At 39.8% G+C, this 18,887-nt stretch overlaps 1 protein-coding gene across 4 annotated transcripts in view; it reads left to right on the top strand.

Annotated features, from left to right (window-relative positions):
* Positions 1 to 18,887, top strand: part of csmd3b (CUB and Sushi multiple domains 3b) — a 684,074-nt gene that overhangs the window by 536,325 nt on the left and 128,862 nt on the right. For all 4 annotated transcript variants that reach the window (XM_057827420.1, XM_057827419.1, XM_057827418.1 and 1 more), the window contains 10 exons: positions 3,513 to 3,639; positions 3,706 to 3,908; positions 4,014 to 4,205; positions 4,271 to 4,409; positions 4,596 to 4,783; positions 4,871 to 4,989; positions 5,071 to 5,146; positions 5,261 to 5,377; positions 18,527 to 18,640; positions 18,740 to 18,835. In XM_057827420.1, coding sequence (XP_057683403.1) covers positions 3,513 to 3,639; positions 3,706 to 3,908; positions 4,014 to 4,205; positions 4,271 to 4,409; positions 4,596 to 4,783; positions 4,871 to 4,989; positions 5,071 to 5,146; positions 5,261 to 5,377; positions 18,527 to 18,640; positions 18,740 to 18,835 — 1,371 coding nt within the window. The remainder of the gene's footprint in view (positions 1 to 3,512; positions 3,640 to 3,705; positions 3,909 to 4,013; positions 4,206 to 4,270; positions 4,410 to 4,595; positions 4,784 to 4,870; positions 4,990 to 5,070; positions 5,147 to 5,260; positions 5,378 to 18,526; positions 18,641 to 18,739; positions 18,836 to 18,887) is intronic.

Here is an 18,887-nt window from a genome sequence, read left to right as displayed (position 1 = left end):
GGAGGGGTGAAATGTACACAAATCAGTCATGTGAGGTGTAGAACCCAGTATTTGTGTGAATTCCTTGTTAGTGTAGATATGTTGGCATCCTATTCTATGCTGCCTGATCGCTAATCTTTACACCGAGTTTTTCCACTTGAGTGTGTCTAAGGCTAGGTTCATACTACAGGTCTTAATGCATGAATCCGTTTTTTTCGTGTTTTTCCGACTCGAGTCAGGCATTAACTTGACGGTCTGAACGGGACATGTCGCATAGAAGTGGACCATTTCAAATCCGATCTGAGTCACTTTAGTATGTGGTTCAAATCCGATCTGGGCCACATTTTTTCAGAACATGACTGGCGGTCTGAGCTGTCAAACTCCCAAATCGGAATTCGTGCAGCAATTACGTCAGCAAAAAGAGGCAGGGAGGACGCCAGCCATTTAGGCATTAGCGCCTAGCTTGAACTCTGCTTTTAAGCATGAAGCGGGCTTGACCACAGTCATAAAAAAATAAAACGAAGGAAAGAATAAGCCTTACAATTTTCAATTTCCATTTTGTGCGCCAAATGAGCAATATTTCATTATTGCACACATGGCCGAGTCGGGGCAAACTGACGCACCCATGTCATTTCACGCACACACGTCAAAGCTCATGCGTGTGCGTGTATGTGTTCTATCAGTCCATTGAAACTTTGAATATAAGACTAAACGGGGATTATTAATGTCTGTTATTTGTGTCCTTTTTTTGGAAATCAAAATATGATCAATCTGGAATGACAAACAGCTAGCATGTGTAATTTGTTTTGATGCTTCTGCGCATGCTGGGTCTCTTTGCTGAGCGCATCTCGGACTTTGAATGGCGTACCGTACGCAGGCTATTTTTAGACCGTGACGTCGCATCGTAAAGCGGAAGTAAAGCCGAAGTGGGACATTATAGATCCGCCCTCGCATTGACACAACGTAATTAGTGCCACTTTTCTCCGGTAATCTTTCAAAAACGAACATGCCGACCACGCATTGCTTTTTTTGGAACTTGTAGAAACGACTCTAGACATTACGACACATAAAGGATGTTTTCTTCATACGTTTCCGGAAACCAAAAACTCGGGAGGAAAAAATGTGAAGACCGAATCAACTTGCGCGGACTTTAACACCAGCTCGGCGAATCCATTCACGTTTCATATGCCGTAAACATTATGTTGGGTTGGCATGGTCGATCAGAGGACAAAGAGGTAAGCCATTTTTATATTTTTAACTTATTTTTTTAGTGTAACGCTGTGCCGTACTGCTTCTGTCTGACAATGAATGACCTGAAAAGAATTACAATGGTATCTGACTGCCACTGTTACCGTTTCTGTTATTTATATATATGTCTGACTGCCCCTGTTACCGTTTCTGTTATATATATAAAAAAACAACTTTAGTAAGGGGGAAGTGTAAATAAATTATCGGATTAAGATGTGTTATCAATGAAAAAATTAAAAGTGTTCGTTGGCTGTCACTGAGTAGCATTTGCGATCGCTACACAAAGCTAACTAAATTACCCCCAAGAGCGGTAAGAGACGTAGGACAACCAGAGGGATATATAAGAAAGACAGGGCTGATGATAAAGGATAGCTTGTTGAAACAGGAGAATGTCATTGTCAGTCGCGTCTATAAAAAAGCTAAAGCTATGCTTAGGTCGGCTCGTTTTTTTCGTCTTTTTCAGCCTTCGACACTAAAGCCATCTCTTTAACTGAACATTTTTATGTTCTTCCACATCTTTGCCAGTCAATTTGGCACCAGGCACTTCATTTTCGGACAGAATTGGTAGGTTTAGCTCTGTAAACATCTCCTTCGTACACGATTTCCATTCATTTCCTATTAGGGACAAACGGTGGCTTGTCCCTACTTAGCAACAGTAGCTAATGTCATGAATATTAATGAGCGGAAGTGACGTGTTGCTTGCGGTACGCCATTAGTGCGCATGCGTGATACTTGAACGGTCTCAATGGACAAAGGCAGTCTGAACCGGCACGCCAAAAAAATAGATATGGCAAAAATTCGGATTCGTGCATTAAGACCTGTAGTATGAACTTAGCCTTATTGCTACCTCGGCTCGGTAGCCGCCCCAGGTCCACGGCCCTTCCCCAGCCATTGGGGTGGAGGGGGTGGTTGAGCCAGCGCAACCCGTCCCGCACTCAGTTGAGATATGAATCTTGGCGGCATAAAGAGAAAACAAGCGCATGAAATTGTGTATCCTTAGATTGCAATCAGAGTTTTTCCAAATGGGGATTGAAAAATAAAAACACATCAAATATCTGCCCAAGTGGTTAAAGCCTGAACCGATTAATTGGATCTACTGGGTCATTAAAATATGCTAGTATATAATGCACAACATATATGGTACGCTAGGGATGTGATCAAACATGAATTTTAGGGTATATGGTGTTTTTTTTTAATCATTGTTAGATGGTCTTGAATACTACTTAAAGAATGTGTTTCTATATTTCATGTGGTACCACATGGGCCATTAATATATGTAACTCGACACTCACACCGTCAGACAAAGGCAATGTAAATCCACTTATATGTACCAAGCTGCTCCACTGCAGTCATGTTAAGTCATCCCCTTCGTGTTTTGGGTTGAGGGTACTCGACTTCGGGTTAAATTGCTGAAAGCGAGAACAAAGATCGAGGTGACAGCTAAGATGGCTGTGAATGTCTTGAAAACAGATGGCTGCAATAAGCAGAACAGCAGACGTAAAAGTTTCAAGAACCTTCCCCCATCCGCTGGCCCTCAACGCTCTTGATTTGAAATTCAGCTTAATAAGCCTCCCTCCCTTCTCACTATCAATAATGGAACGCTCATAAAACCCAGGGCCGATATTCTATGACTTTATTTTTTTTAGCAGGCGCGTACTACGACCGAACCTAACCCCCCCGTCTTGATGTTATATTGCTTTTTTTGTGTGTGTTATTACCCTTTTCTGTCTTTACCACTCAGAAACCTTCGATTCTCTAACTTTTTTGTGTTTTTTTTTCTCAAAAGGGGAGAGGACTTTTAAAATTGCTCCTCATATTCAAGCTAATATATTCCAGTGAGGAAGAGATGCCGCCGGGGAAAAGAAACGCAGGCACAGAGGAGAAGCAGAGAGGGAATAGAGATTGCGGAAATATACTGTATAACTGTGACAGACAAAGATTGAGGGAGGCAATTTGTATTTTGCGGGCTGCTTTTCTGTGTTGCTTTCCTCCTGGAGGAACATGGACTTGTGTTTTCTATAATCTGAAAATTCTAAATTGTCAGTGTCTCCACTCTCATTTCTGCCTTGTTTAGTGGGCACGATTTTCTAAAAACAGAGACATAATTGCTCAAGCAGGAAAACATTTCATACTCCAACAAAAATCAATGCGATAGGAACCTGGAAGTTTTTACAGATGATTAAATAAACTCCCGCATTCAGTGAATAAGCACGTCTACGGAAATTGCTGTTTTTTGCCATTCTGATTTACGTTATGTGATACAATTCTTATATCTTCTGTGTTAGCTGAGTGCGGTGGACGTTTCAAGGGTGAAACCACGGGAAGAATCCTTTCTCCAGGATACCCGTTTCCCTATGATAATAACCTGCGATGCACCTGGACAATTGAGGTGGACTCTGGAAACATTGTTAGGTAATGAAGAACTGCGGCGTTCAATGCTCTCCCGCAGGATACAGTTTTAATTTGCGTTTTCCGCAGCTTACAATTCCTGGCGTTTGACACCGAAGCTAGCCACGACATGCTGCGGGTTTGGGATGGACCGCCCACCAATGAAATGTCTCTGGCGGAACTCAGCGGGTCACTGTTACCCGAAGGCATTCACTCCACTCTCAACACTGTCACTGTTCAATTCGAGACGGACTTTTACATCAGCAAGTCAGGATTTGCCATCCAGTTTTCCAGTGAGTACTTCCCCCTGCCCTTCGAGTATCCCCAGTGGGGAGCATATTTCTGTCAGATTTGAACAGAAGTCACTTACTTTAACGGATGCGCCTGTTCCCGTGTAGGCTCGGTAGCAACTGCCTGCAGGGACCCAGGGGTGCCGATGAACGGCACCCGTAGCGGCGACGGCCGGGAACCGGGGGATTCGGTGTCTTTTCAGTGCGACCCGGGATACGAGCTCCAGGGAGACGACAAGATAACCTGCATACAAGTCGACAACAGATACTACTGGCAGCCCAGCCCACCTGTCTGCATTGGTGAGAAGTCAGGCCTTCAAACAGGAGATGTCAGGGAAAATGATGATTGATTATCTGTCTTTCAGCTCCCTGTGGAGGCAACCTGACCGGCTCCAGTGGCTTCATTCTGTCCCCAAACTTTCCACATCCCTACCCGCACTCCAAGGACTGTGACTGGCTCATCGCCGTCAATCCCGATTATGTTCTGTCGCTCGCTTTCATCAGGTACTGATTTTTCTGGAAAAAGTTCAGCCATCTTTTATTTTATCGGTGTAGTTTATGGGTACCCTTTGAAGAGCGCAAATAAAGCAAAAGTGCAAGTTTAAAGATCAGCAAAGTCAAAGAGATTCATACCTTAGCTATAATAATTCCATAACCTGAGCTCACCTCTTCTAAATCTCCACCTGGCAGTTTCAACATTGAGCCAAACTACGACTTCCTCTACATCTACGACGGTCCGGACAGCAACAGCCCTCTGATCGGCAGTTTCCAAGACAGCAAACTACCGGAGAGGATCGAGAGCAGTTCCAATACCATGCACTTGGCTTTCCGTAGTGACGGATCTGTGTCTTACGCTGGCTTTCACCTGGAATACAAAGGTAAAACTATCTACTAATTATACTAGAATTTTAGCAGAACGTTGAGTAGAGTGTGCTAATTTTTCATCTTGCTTGCTCACTGTCTAGCCAAGTTGAGGGAGTCATGTTTTGACCCGGGAGTAGTCCTAAATGGAACCAGACTGGGATCAGACTATAAATTGGGCTCTACTGTAACCTTCTACTGTGAGGCTGGATACGTTCTACAGGTAAATGTTTGAAGTGAAGAGGTTGGATGAATACATACAGTACATTGATGGTTGGTTTCAATGTTTTGTCTTCCTTCTCAGGGTTACTCTACTCTAACCTGCAGTATGGGCGATGATGGCAGACCTGGATGGAATAGGGCATTGCCAAGTTGTCAGGGTATGCTCCACGATTGTATTCAACACCCACCAAAAGAGATATTACTTGATATTACATATTACATACAGATATGTTTTAGCGTTGCCTGCAACCTCATATCCATGCCGTTTCTAGCTCCCTGTGGAAGTCGCTCCACAGGATCAGAGGGAACCGTTTTGTCACCAAACTTCCCTCGAAACTACACAAGTGGACAAACCTGCGTCTACTCCATAGCTGTGCCTCGAGAGTTTGGTGAGTAACTGAGAACATCATCTAGTACAATGGTACCTTGACATACGATCTTTTCATAAAATTTGACTCGCCATTTGTTTCTACATCTGACAAAATTCTCGAAATACGACGATTAATGACAGCGCTGCGGTTTCTTTGTTTTCCCGCAAGACTGACGCACAGCAGATTTACTTGTGAGAGAAATCAACATGGGTTCCAAGAATGTTAGTGCATGTGGATGGTAATGATCCAAAAATATGAGCGTAGTGTGCATGTCCGTGAACTGGCTCGATAATGTCTAGTAGAATGTCTACGATCTCGATGGTCTTCCTCCGACTTTTGCCAGCTTTTATAAGTTAAAGTGACAATTATTATTGCGGTAATATCGCCAAAAATCGCCAGCTTCGTGTGGTTTTGAATCCTTTATTTCAGAACTTGTGCAACACAACATGCCTACTGTCCGTAGCAGCTGAATATGTAAAGTGAAAGTAAAAAGTCCTCTCTCACTCTTTCAAGTCAGTCACGCGGTGCGTTCAGGTACACCACGTAAAACACAACCGGCACATTAGAACCCGATTCGTTATATTATTACAGGTATTACAGTATTGGCCCGAATTTAAGACGGCCTTGATTATCAGACGACCCCCTCTTTCTCAAGACTCAAGTTTGAAAAAAGACCTTTTGAACACCAAATTAATTTTTATACAGAAAATAATTACAGAACATCTGAAACAAATGATTATAACAATATATTTGAGAGAAAAAGCATGTTATTTTGCCTCATTCAAATCTTAATATCTGAACATTTAAATATGTAAACTGAAGTGCAATCACATTAGTAAATGAATGGCTTCTGGTTTTTGAAATGTAAATGAACCAATCTATTGTGATAAAACAACAAAATTGCAATAACTGCATTAACCATCAAAGTGAAGTCTAACTAGTCTTGAAACAAATCTGAATAAGGAAAAACATTGCAATGAAATAATGCAAACTGGTTAAACTTGAGAGTAGCTGAGATCTGTCATGACAGACCATCGCTTCAATGATATCTGGCGCCATCTAGCGTCGTGAATGGGTATAACGTGGACAGCGAATATAAGCCGACCCCCACTTTTTCAGTCTTAAATCAATGCAAAAACACCGTCTTATATTCGGGCCAATACGGTATTATGATTATTACCATTATTAAATTTCTATTATATTTTTTTTGTATTCCTAATTTTATTGTTTTGCTTTGTGTAATTGCTATTTGCAATGGTACCAGCTAAGCCTGAACGATATATCGTTTAAACATCACCATTGCGATGTGCATGTGCACGATAGTCCCATCGCAAGCATGTGCGATAGTTCCTCTCAGTCACTGCGGCACTTGCTTATTAAAGTTATGGATGGCCAAAGAAGCAGACTTCACACGGGCATTTGTCAATCATCGTTTAACTTATTAAACTGTTTCTCCAAGGAAGCCGCGCTGGAAAGAATGTGTGTGCGTGTGGAGACGTTGGAGACATATAAATGCCAGAAGTGATCATGAGGAGTTTGAAATTTCTACATGTCACTCCAACCGTAACAGCTAAGGTAGATAAACAGAAGCATTTAATAAAGCCAAGGATTTTGCTACTACTACTACTCTTGTTCAAAAGGATATGTTTACAACTGATCATAATTTTGAAATATGACGTGCTTAAAAACCATTTTATATACATTTTTTAAATCACTTTGGGGGAAAAAGTGAGAAAAAACATGTCTTGTATGTATCTCTTTCCAATGCTAAATCTGAATAAATACATTGAGCACAAAAAACACACACAAAAAAAAAAAAAAAAAAATTGTGGGGGTGCGCTACTTTGCTGTTTTTCACTTATCGCGGCGGGTTCTGGTCCCCATCAACCGCGAAAAACGAGGGATCACTGTACACTGTGGTGATGGTGAGTCATCCAAAGTCTTTCCAAACAGTTATTCAAGTCATCAAGTGAAAATTTATTTTAAAAAATATATAATTATTTTTTAATATCACAATATTATATCGCAAACCCCAAAAAAATCGCAACAATAGTTTTTTCCAATATCGTTCAGGCCTCGTACCAGCAGCATTTATTAAGGATTTATTGTAGGTTTTCGGGACCATAGACATACGACCATTTCGACTTACGAACGAATTAACTTTGTATGTACAGGGTACCCGCGGGTTATTAAAAGTATTAAAAAAGCATTGAATTTTGTTTTCCATTATTAAAAGTATTAAAAGTATTAAATTAGCTGTCATAAGTCTGGAATTTTTTCACCGTGGTTTTAATTTTCAAGAACATCTCAGTCCAACCTAAATTATATCCGTGTCGAAGTTTTTTTTTTTTTTTTTTTTTAATCCATACCGAAGATGACGCGTAGAATTTTTATGATGCACTGCACTACAAATCATAATGCACCTCGTGCGTGCGCGCTGTTAGCATCATTAGCATCAACATCACAACAGCAGGCAATCGCACAGTACTGTGTTCTAACGTAAGGAACTGCTCAGATGCCTTAGTTGTTATGTTCAACGAAAGCCTCAACAAGACAGCCAAGTCCAAACAGTTGGACCAGCATGTGAGGTATTGGATCGGCGACCAAGTCACATCCAGATACTTTACTTTGGGTCGCAGTTTATGGGTCATGCGAAGGCAGTGGACCTGCTTAACATTTCAAAGTAAGTTGCCAATTTCTCCAATTAAAATGTGTTAGATGCAATAATGTATTTCTGCACGGTTTGTCTTTCGAATGAATGTGAATTTCGCAGTTTTAACTCAAGAGTTAGCCATGTTCAATGGGGTATTGGCAGGTGCACTATCCTTAGCATGGATAAACCGGAGTCGTAGATCCACCATCACCCTCAGATACACAACACGGTTGACACTATTATTGGAACGAGTGCGGGGTAACGTTGATCTGAATAACATGGCATGGTGATAGGCAAATTTTAATGTAGGTGATAGTAAAACACCTCCTGGTATATTTAAATGTTTTTCTTGATTGAATAAGAGTATGGATTTTCTCTATCTGATTAAAAGAAATGTCTTCAAAAATAGTGTAAAATCCATTTTATCCTGGGGGGAAAAAAATCTGAAAGACCTTATATTTAAATGTGTTTTAATTGTATCTTCAGTAAATGTGCATTCTTTTGTCAAACACACTTGGTAACTGAGGTTAAATTTGATGTTCAGTGCTTTATTTTTTTAATATGATTTAATATTATCTAAATAATGGGTGCGAGAAAAGTTAATTTTCAGTTGAAATGGCATTAAAAAAGGTCTTAAAAGTCTTGAATTTAGCTTTATCAATCCTGGGGGGACCCTGTATGTAGAGGTACCACCGTATACCGTATTGCATTCCTGAAAATGCCATTAATTAGTCATGTGATGCCAATTTTTCTTCCCTCCATTAAACCTGTTTTTAATGAGATCATTTCAGACTACCCCAGATCAAAACTTTGAATGCTTTAACCTTTGCGGATAAAAGCCGTGGGGATTTAATATCTGATCAAAAGATTCGAGCTAGCCAGTCATTTAATTCCAGGTCAGGGTTAATCAGTGAAGTGTTGCTGAAAGCTGAGGCAGGTTTCTCTCTGATATGGTCAGGTTTTGTTTTAGAACTCTGCTGTTACAAGTAGCAGCACTTTCTTCCATTTTTGGCTCATTGCGGCTTAACTAATTGGGCCAACATGTGTCACTTATGCTCTCCAGCAAACCTTGTGGCAACACCTTCAATCAACCTATGGATTCCCATGAGGTTTTTCCACGTTATTGTCATTTTCTAAAGTACAGTTGTGGTCAAAAGTTTACATACACTTGTGAAGAACATAATGTCATGGCTCTCTTGAGTTTCCAGTTATTTCTACAACTCTGATTTTTCTCTGATAGAGTGATTGGAACAGATACTTCTTTGTCACAAAAAACATTCATGAAGTTTGGTTCTTTTATGACTTTATTATGGGTAAACAGAAAAAAGTGATCAAATCTGCTGGGTCAAAAATATACATACAGCAGCGCTAATATTTGGTAACATGTCCCTTGGCCATTTTCACTTCATTTAGGCGCTTTTGGTAGCCATCCACAAGCTTCTGGCAAGCTTCTGGTTGAATCTTTGACCACTCCTCTTGACAGAATTGGTGCAGTTTAGTTAAATTTGATTGCTTTCTGACATGGACTTGTTTCTTCAGCATTGTCCACAAGTTCTCAATGGGGTTTAAGTCAGGACTTTGGGAAGGCCATTCGAAAACCTTAATTCTAGCCTGATTTAGCCATTCCATTACCCCTTTTGATGTGGGTTTGGGGTCATTGTCCTGTTGGAACACCCAACTGCGCCCAAGACCCAATCTTCGGGCTGATGACGTTAGATTATCTTGAAGAATTTGAAGGTAATCCTCCTTCTTCATTATCCCATTTACTCTCTGTAAAGCACCAGTTCCATTGGAAGCAAAACAGCCCCACAGCATAATACTACCACCACCGTGTTTGATGGTAGGCATGGTGTACTTGGGGTTAAAGGCCTCACCTTTTCTCCCCCAACATATTGCTGGGCATTGTGGCCAAACAGCTCGATTTTTGTTTCGTCTGGCCACAGAACTTTTCTCCAGAAGGTCTTATCTTTGTCCATGTGATTAGCAGCAAACTTCAGTCGAGCCTTAAGGTGCCGCTTTAGGAGTAAGGGCTTCCTTCTTGCACGGCAGCCTCTCAGTCCGTGGAGATGCAAAACACGCTTGACTGTGGACACTGACACCTGTGTTCCAGCAGCTTCTAATTCTTGGCAGATCTGCTTTTTGGTGATTCTCGGTTGAATCTTCACCCTCCTGACCAATTTTCTCTCAGCAGCAGGTGATAGCTTGCGTTTTCTTCCTGATCGTGGCAGTGACAAAACAGTGCCATGCACTTTATACTTACAAACAATTGTTTGCACTGTTGCTCTTGGGACCTGCAGCTGCTTTGAAATGGCTCCAAGTGACTTTCAAGTCAATGATTCGCTTTTTCAGATCCATGTATGTATATTTTTGACCCAGCAGATTTGATCACTTTTTCTGTTAACCCATAACAAAGTCATAAAAGAACCAAACTTCATGAATGTTTTTTGTGACAAAGAAGTATCTGTTCCAATCACTCTATCGGAGAAAAATCAGAGTTGTAGAAATAACTGGAAACTCAAGAGAGCCATGACATTATGTTCTTCACAAGTGTATGTAAACTTTTGACCACAACTGTAAATTCTCCAAAGCTGCACCTGGTCAAGTGTCAATTTGATCAACTTATATTTCCAAATTGAGATGAATGACAATTGAAGCTACAAGCACCGTTTTTGACGCAGAGTGCACGAACTTTAAGGCACCGCTGTATAAATCGCAATATGTTGTCTGATAGCATATTAGCTAAACGGCTCTGACTTGCAGTCAGTAATTATTTCAGACGGGGTCCAATTGTGCCCGGCGGCGGCGTGTAAAAATAGCGCCTCCTTCCCGAAACCGTCAGTGATCGCCCGTCTTATTCCATTTAGCGAACACGTTCGTCTCTGCAAAGGCGCATTTGATTGAGAGGAGCTAGCATTTGCTCGGCCTTCATATTGAAAGCAATCGGCCCGATCCGCCCCCCCAGCAGCTTGTTTTTGTTGTTGCTGTCGGCACTAGTGAAAAAGAAAAAAGAACCGCCTGCAATTTGTGCTCTAGAAGGTTATTCCTTGAAATGATGACACCCCGCACTTAAAATGAATGGAAATGTTCATTGACTTCTCATCTTTCATACATAGAACTTTGGTCAGTTGGCCTTCCCTTTTTATTTGTTGATGGCGATTAGGCAAACAGTTCAAGTTTTTTTCCATTTCGTGCATCGACCAGCCTTTCAAATAAGGAGTTCATTTTTCATGGGAACAATTCAATAAAGCCCAAACCCTTTTTTTATCCAAGGAGTTTCTTTTTATGATTGCTGATTTCCCCCCATATTTGTCAATGCACCTGCTCACAAATCAGCTAAAGCGCTATCGAATGGAAAAAAATTCAACTATGTAGCAGGGGCAGGGGTGCCGTATAGGGGTGAAAAGTGATATCCAAATACGTTGGACTATTCTTCAAAATAAGACACCATCTCCCTTTAACCACACTTCTTACCTTGTACAAAACCTTGTTTGAGCCCCATATCAACTACTGTAACATCATATGGTGCAACACGTTCTCCAGTCACCTAAAGAAATTAGAAACTCTACAAAAGAAGATAGTACGGGCCATGTCCTGGGCTAGTTTCAATGCTCCCACCCACTCCTTGTTTTATAGTTTACGCCTTCTCCGACTCACTGGTTTGAACACATTTCATAACGCATGTACAATGTTCAAAATTGTAAATAATATGAATAGCAGACTGTCTGAGCTCATTCCAGTCTGGACTCCTCTCCATACTCATAACACCAGAAACAAAGACCTCATCAGTGGAAAAAAGAGAAGACTTGTTAGCACCAGCCTGAGCATTACAACTAGAGGCCCCCAGATTTGGAATGAGCTCGACGAAAATCTAAAAGTGTTGAAATCCATCTCCATCTTTAAAAATAGGCTAAAAAGTATTCTGATCAGTAAATATAACAATTCCAACATACCTAGGTTATAAATTGTCTTCTAGGGAAGTATTTCTTTTTTTTTTTTTTTTTTTTTTTTTTTTTGTGTGTGTGTGGGTGGGCGTGTGTGAGTGTGTGTGTGTATATATATCGAGTTATTGTACATTATTATGTTTTTGTATGAGAACAGTGTAAAAAAACTGCAACTCACCCTTCTGCTCATTTGACAATGATCTGATAATGTTTCTTGTGATTGTCTTAATGTATACAGGCTCCTGACTATAAGCTTTTAGTAGCTTCTTAAGGAGACCTGACTCACACATAATCTTGGCTCAGCACTGAGATATGATGTACACTTTGTAAATATGTGTGTGTGAATAAAGTGAAATTGAAATTGAAATTGATTAAGGGCCCATGCCCTGTTGGGGCCCACAATGAAAATTAGAACATTAGGTAATCATTTCCAAATGTAAATATTATTCATGATAATTTTAATAGGAATGAAATGTAGGGTTTGTTTTTCTTGTTTTGTTTTTGGCAAAAAGTAAACGCCCAGAGAGCATATGTAACCCCCCCCCCCCCCCAACCCCTATATTTTCATTAAATGGTTTGGTCCGCCCTTCCTTTGATCAGACCGGGAGCAGCGGTGCACATTTACACCAGTCTCAATGACTCGGGGTTTAAAAATTTTAATCGTTTGACAGCCCTAATTATATTATATTATATTATATTATATTATATTATATTATATTATATTATATTATATTATATTATATTATATTATATTATATTATATTATATTATATTATATTATATTATATTATATTATATTATATTATATTATATTATATTATATTTCATTACATTACATCGCATTACATTACATTTTTATTTTATTTACTTTTGTTCCGTGAAGAATCCAGAAAGGGATATTTGATTGTGGCTTTCTGAAAAACAATACATTTTTACATTTAGGCACTTCTGCAATTGTCACACTTTTTCTGTTACAAACTGACCCCGGCCCCTCATCAGAAAAGGGAAAAGTTTGGGGACCCCTGCCCTATACGCTGTGTTTACATAAATATATTTTCATCTTAAATTAATGCAGAAAATGCACAAATTAGAGTGTAAATATTCACCAGAATGCAGGAAATTACGTAGTTGATACTCTAAATATGTGTGTGTGTCCCGGCACTGGTGGTGGGGCCCATAGTGATATCTTTTCATGGGGCCCAAAATCCCTGGCAGCGCCCCTGTGCAGGGGAGCTTTATTCTGATAGAAAACTAGTGTATCACACATTATTATGGATTCTGCTATGGATTTGAAATCTTTTACGAAAAGGTTGGTCCAATGCCAACTCTTTGTGAGCATTATTCAAACATGAAATGAGCTTCTCCATCAAAGCGGAGCCATTGTATTAGCAAAATTGCGCTTTGACTATTCTTTCATAGTCCTTTTTAAAAGCAAGACCTGTGACTTTATTTTCCAACCAAACATAGAGATGATGCATGACCATGTTTCAGTGCCATTGATGGTGAGAGAGGTAGAAGCCAGCAGCGAATAACCGCTGCCAACCCTCCCAGTCAAAATGGATTGGATTCCTATCGCCGTCAATGGCAGTGAATTATAGGGGTGTGACAAAATATCGGAATGGTGATAAATCTTGATACTTTGTATCCCAAAAGGTTATCGATATACTCCTGCCAAGAATGGAGATATCGTTTTAAAAATGTGTCTATTTTTTTTTTTTTTTTTTTGTAATTTTTTTTAAAGGAACCAACAAGTTGCTACCAAAATCTTCCACCATAATAGTGTCTCAGTTAACTCATTCACTCCCAGCCATTTTTACCGGAGCAAGGCCCTTCGCTCCCGGCCGTTTTACTGGATTTTGACTGATTTTGCAAGGCCCACAGAAGTTTCTGTTCTATTGTTATCTAAACATGGAACCCACCAAAAGAAAGATTAGACTCTTCTTTCAGCAGAACAAAAAGTTAATATCTTTTTCCATTCTTTAGAAATCAGCATTAGGAAATAGCTTAGTTTGAGCAATTTTCCAATTTCTGATGAAAAAACGGAGAAATTGAGCAAACATTTCAAACATAACTTTGACTTATACACAGCTATTTTTTGCTTTAGTTACATCCCAAACATCTGAATAATGTTTTACTTTTACAAAATAAGATAAAAGGACAAATAGAGCTTTTGATAGCAAAGTAACAATTTATTTACACATACCTAAATGAAAGATGACGCTGTTCTGGCCGCTACAGCCGGTTAAACTTTTCCCTCATCGCCGTCTGTCTCATAAAGATGAATTTTTTTGAGTCTCTGCGGGCCCTGGTCGCGAGCAGCACGGACTCAAAGGCATCATCCGCTGCACTAGTGGTCCTGGTCGTTCTGCTCGGTCGTCCAGCGCCTGGCATCCCGGGCGTCCTACCGGTTGTTCTGCTCGGTCGTCCGCCACCTGGCATCCATTCGGTCGTTTTCCGCCGGCCCCCGGCCGTGCTGTTCGAATCGGGTTGCAGGTCTTACCAAATGCGCTACTGCCCTCCAGTGGCCAGTTTTATTGCTTTAAAATGGATTTTCAGCTTTTTGCTTTGGAACTAAATTGAATCACGACCCAGAGATGTCTTTTTTTTTGGAAAAAAAAAAAAAAACGTAAAAGATGGATTAATACGTCTTTAGGACACTGAAACAATTAAAAATAGAACAGGGAGCAAATGAATGAACTCTAAGGCTGCATTGACAGTGCTTGACGCCCAGTCCATTTAGACTGGGAACGTTTGTTCATTCGAAACCAGAGCATTCACAGTCATTCTGTCCAATTTTCAGGGCACTTACAGGTCACTTGCTGTTCATTTTAGGACATTTACAGGTCATTTCCTGTTGATTTTGAGTCACTGCCTATTCATTTGGGTGATTCCCGGGTCACTTCCTGTTCGGTAACTCAAAATCAACAGGAAGTAACTGAAAATCAACAGGTAAATGACCTTAAATGGCCCAAAATTACCTCATTGCCTGGCATTGGCTGTCACTGACGGTCATAGACGTTCAATCCATTTAAATTGGGAGGGTGGCAGCGAATGAACGAATGTTCATTCGCTGCCACCCTCCCAATTCAAATGGATTGGACGTCTACTAGTGATTAAACTCATTCCAATTCACAGCAGAAGCTTGTTTTTCTGTTTATTAGTTGTTTGTAGAATATCCTAGAATTATTTCCTCACCAATGTATCGTCATACCGTCATTATCGTGAGCGTTGTATCGCAAATCGTATCATGAGGTAACAAGAAGTTCCCACTCCTAGTGAATTAGTTAAAAATGTGTGACATAGCATGATCTCACGGTCCACAAGTGTTGCTACAATATTGCACTCCTCCTCATGTATCATTACTGATGTCGCTGCAGCCCTGCCGCAACGCATACAGCGTTAGATTTTCCAGGTATTATATTGGTGTCCCGGGTGTAATTCCCATTCCACTGCGGCACCTTTCATCATCTACCAAGGTGGAGAAGAAGTGCTGTCCATTTGGATGTTAGCTGGTAATTAACGACCAAGTGCCAGCGGCTCCCCGTGGCTCAGATTGATTTTAAAACCGACGTTAAGCCTCCTGATGGCTCTATTGGGCCAGCATGGATTGTGATGCAAGATTCACGGGGTATCGCGTATATTCTTGTAAAGGTGAAAGCTCTAATAGGAATGTTGGTTTGGTGGTTTTGAGGCATCGTTGTGTCCAGGAACATTGTTGAAGTGAGGGGCGGAGCTTCATTGCAACAAGACATACTGTAGCCATGTTGTGTTGTGAAGCTTTGCTGTGAGCCATTTTCTGTGTAGGCAATTATAAACCTTTTCGCAGTGGACTTGGTCGGTTCAAGTGCCATGACTTTTTGATACAACAATTTCATTCATTCAAATTTAATACAGGTAGTCCCCAGGTTACGACGTACTGGATTTACACGATTTCGACTTTACGATGCCGGAGTCTCGCCGGCTGTTTTGTCTCCAGTGGTTTTTTTTGTTTTGTTGCATAAACAGTACCTTATTGTACCTCACAGTATCTTATTTTTTACTTTATTAATGAGTTGTTCAGCTTTAAAGGCGGCAAACAAAGCAATTGTGCTTTTTTAAGCATTTTACTTCCTTCACTTTTGACAATTTGTAAAGCTGTAACACATATATGTACACTTATGTTCAAAACGACACACATTTGACAATAAACACTTGACACAAAACAACTGCTGTTCAAACGTCCATCTAGTTTGATAGATATGTAAATTTAGTGGATTAAGTTCGCCTAATTTGCCTAGCTAGCTTAAATGCTACGAATGCTAATGTATTTACAATTCTAACAGCAAATTGCTCACACATAACTCCACAAACTGTAGCTCTAAACTTCATTACAAATGCATACGCAAACATATATTAGCTGAAACAACTTACAGCCTGATGTGGGCCAAGCCGAAGCGCAGCTATCCTTTATCCATGTAAGACATCTGAGTCTGCTCCTCAGTCATACAAAGCGACAGTCCAGCCAGACCCAACGCTGCCACCAGAGAGCAGTGTGTCCTCCATCATTATGGTTATGGTGTTATGGTGTTATACTTATATAGCGCTTTTTCCACCTTTCAAGGCGCTCAAAGCGCTTTACACTATCTTGCCATCCACCTACTGGTGATTATAAGTATAAGTATTTAGGGGTACTTAAAGGGTTACTACCAACATACGTGGAAATGCGGGTTACGTCGCCAGCGTAGGAACGGAACTCCCTGTAGTTGACTATTGTAATAAAAGCACCCAACTCTAGATATAGCTAAAATCAAACTATTAAGAGACTAACAGTTTGATTTAAGTTAGAATTAGAGTTGTCCAATAAAGACTTTTCAACCGATAACAGATATCCCGGTAATGTCCAACTCAAAAATCCGATACCGATATCAAACCAATACCTACATATGCGGTGGACTTAACATATTATAATTTTATTATGATGCCCCACTGGATGCTTTAACGATGATAAATGTAACAACTTTGAGATTTTCCAAGTAGTCATTCTGTAAAAAATAAGAGAAAGAAGAAAAAAAGATAAAAGTACCTATAGTGCATAAGTATATTTATTGTTGAAATCAAAATAGTGCAAAAATCCTTTTTTTTTTTAATCAATTGCAAGTGCAAAGGGCTGATAAGAACCTGCCATATGCATATTGGCCCAAAACCGATCATGAAAAACCGATGTCGATATTATCCTATATCATTTCAAATTGCTTTTTTATGGCCAACAGTATCGGCTATCCGCTAATATCTGAAACCCGATAATATCTACAACTCTACTCAACTCTAGTTAAAATTATTAGCTAAATTTAGATGAACAACTTCAATCTTGTGAAACAGACTTTATTCTTTCAGAATTGCAACTTGTCATCATACTTCAATTTTATATTGGCTATTTGAAATATGTTTATGTAGCCCTTATTTTTTGTATATATACACACATATACAGTATATATATATATATATCCTAAGACAGCTCTTTTGACTGAGCCATGACGCACATCAGAAAATGCCTCTCTTCAAGACAATTCTTACCAGCTGTGTGTTTTATTGTGGGCAGAGCAGCTTTAAACTACTCATCAGTGATTGGGCACACACCTGACTTAAATTGTTTGGTAAAAATGGATTTCAAGCGCTCTTTAAGTCTCTAGGCAGAGGGTTCACTTACTTATTTTCCCCCTTCTGTCATTGTTTGAATGCTATCCTCATTAAAATATGAAAACCTATAAATGTTATGTAGTTTTAGTTAAAGCAGACAGTTTTTTCATCTGTGTGATTTTGACAGATCAGATCACATTTGATGGTGATTTTATGCAGAAATGTGAGCAATTCCAAAAGTTTCAGATACTTTTTCATACCGCTGTATATGGCTTTATACAGAGAAAGTGGTTCAAATCTGAATACTCAAATTTTAATAAACCTAACTATTTTGTATAATCATGAATGTTTTCTTGTAAACTTACAATTTTGTAATCTAAAACACCTTGGTCACAATATTTCGTATTCATCATTAAATTCAAGAGGATGTATAAAACTCTCAATTCTCATATTGTAAAATTACCCATGGAAAACAAACCAAAAAAAAGCGTACATGAACAATAACGACAACTAACAATATCATGCTTGATAATAATAGCAATAATAAAGTACTTTTTGTAGTTATTTTACTGTTATTACATTAATTAGAATACTATTTATATCATTGCTGAATGATTAAATGACATTCCGCAAAATGTCTTTTTGCAAACATGACATTTGTCGTGTATTTAAAAAAAAAAAAAAAAAATCTCAAAAAGCTGAAAAGTTTCATCCTCTAGGGAAAATTGTCTATCCCTCTTCATACTAAAGCATGGAATTATACCCAAAATTGTGTGGTGCCGCTGTAAGCGCAGATGAAAACAGCGTGACATTTATTTGGTGATCTCCAAGCTTGCCGGCAATGAAATTTTTCCTCCCAGGTTTATTTACGCCCGCGGATTTGGACACGTAATAACGTGATTACCTTCTCTTTTCACTTGCCCTTTCCCGTCAATCCCTCGCTCATCCCCCTTTCAGTCCTCTTCGGTCAGTTTGTGCTCTTCCAAACATCTCTAAACGACGTGGTGGAGATCTACGATGGGCCCACTCAGCAGAGCACGCTGCTGTCATCTCTCTCCGGGTCCCACTCTGGTAAGGACTGATGGATGAGTCTGCTGATGGATAAAAACGTGTAGGTGAGGGCAGGCCGGTGTATGGTTCGGAAACGAATGAAATGTTATCTCGTTGCAGGAGAGTCGCTACCGCTCAGTTCGGGCAATCAGATCACCGTTAAGTTTACGACAGTGGGATCGGAAACGGCAAAAGGCTTCCATTTTGTCTACCAAGGTCAGCCTGTCAAATAAAAGCACGCAGTCAATGACCTTATCATGCGTTTTTA

Source organism: Corythoichthys intestinalis, chromosome 22 (genome assembly GCF_030265065.1).
Source record: "Corythoichthys intestinalis isolate RoL2023-P3 chromosome 22, ASM3026506v1, whole genome shotgun sequence".
In the NCBI taxonomy this organism is placed as follows: Eukaryota; Metazoa; Chordata; class Actinopteri; order Syngnathiformes; family Syngnathidae; genus Corythoichthys; species Corythoichthys intestinalis.
The sequence above is the reverse complement of the archived record's forward strand: the minus strand, read 5'-3'. Positions and strand labels throughout refer to the sequence as shown.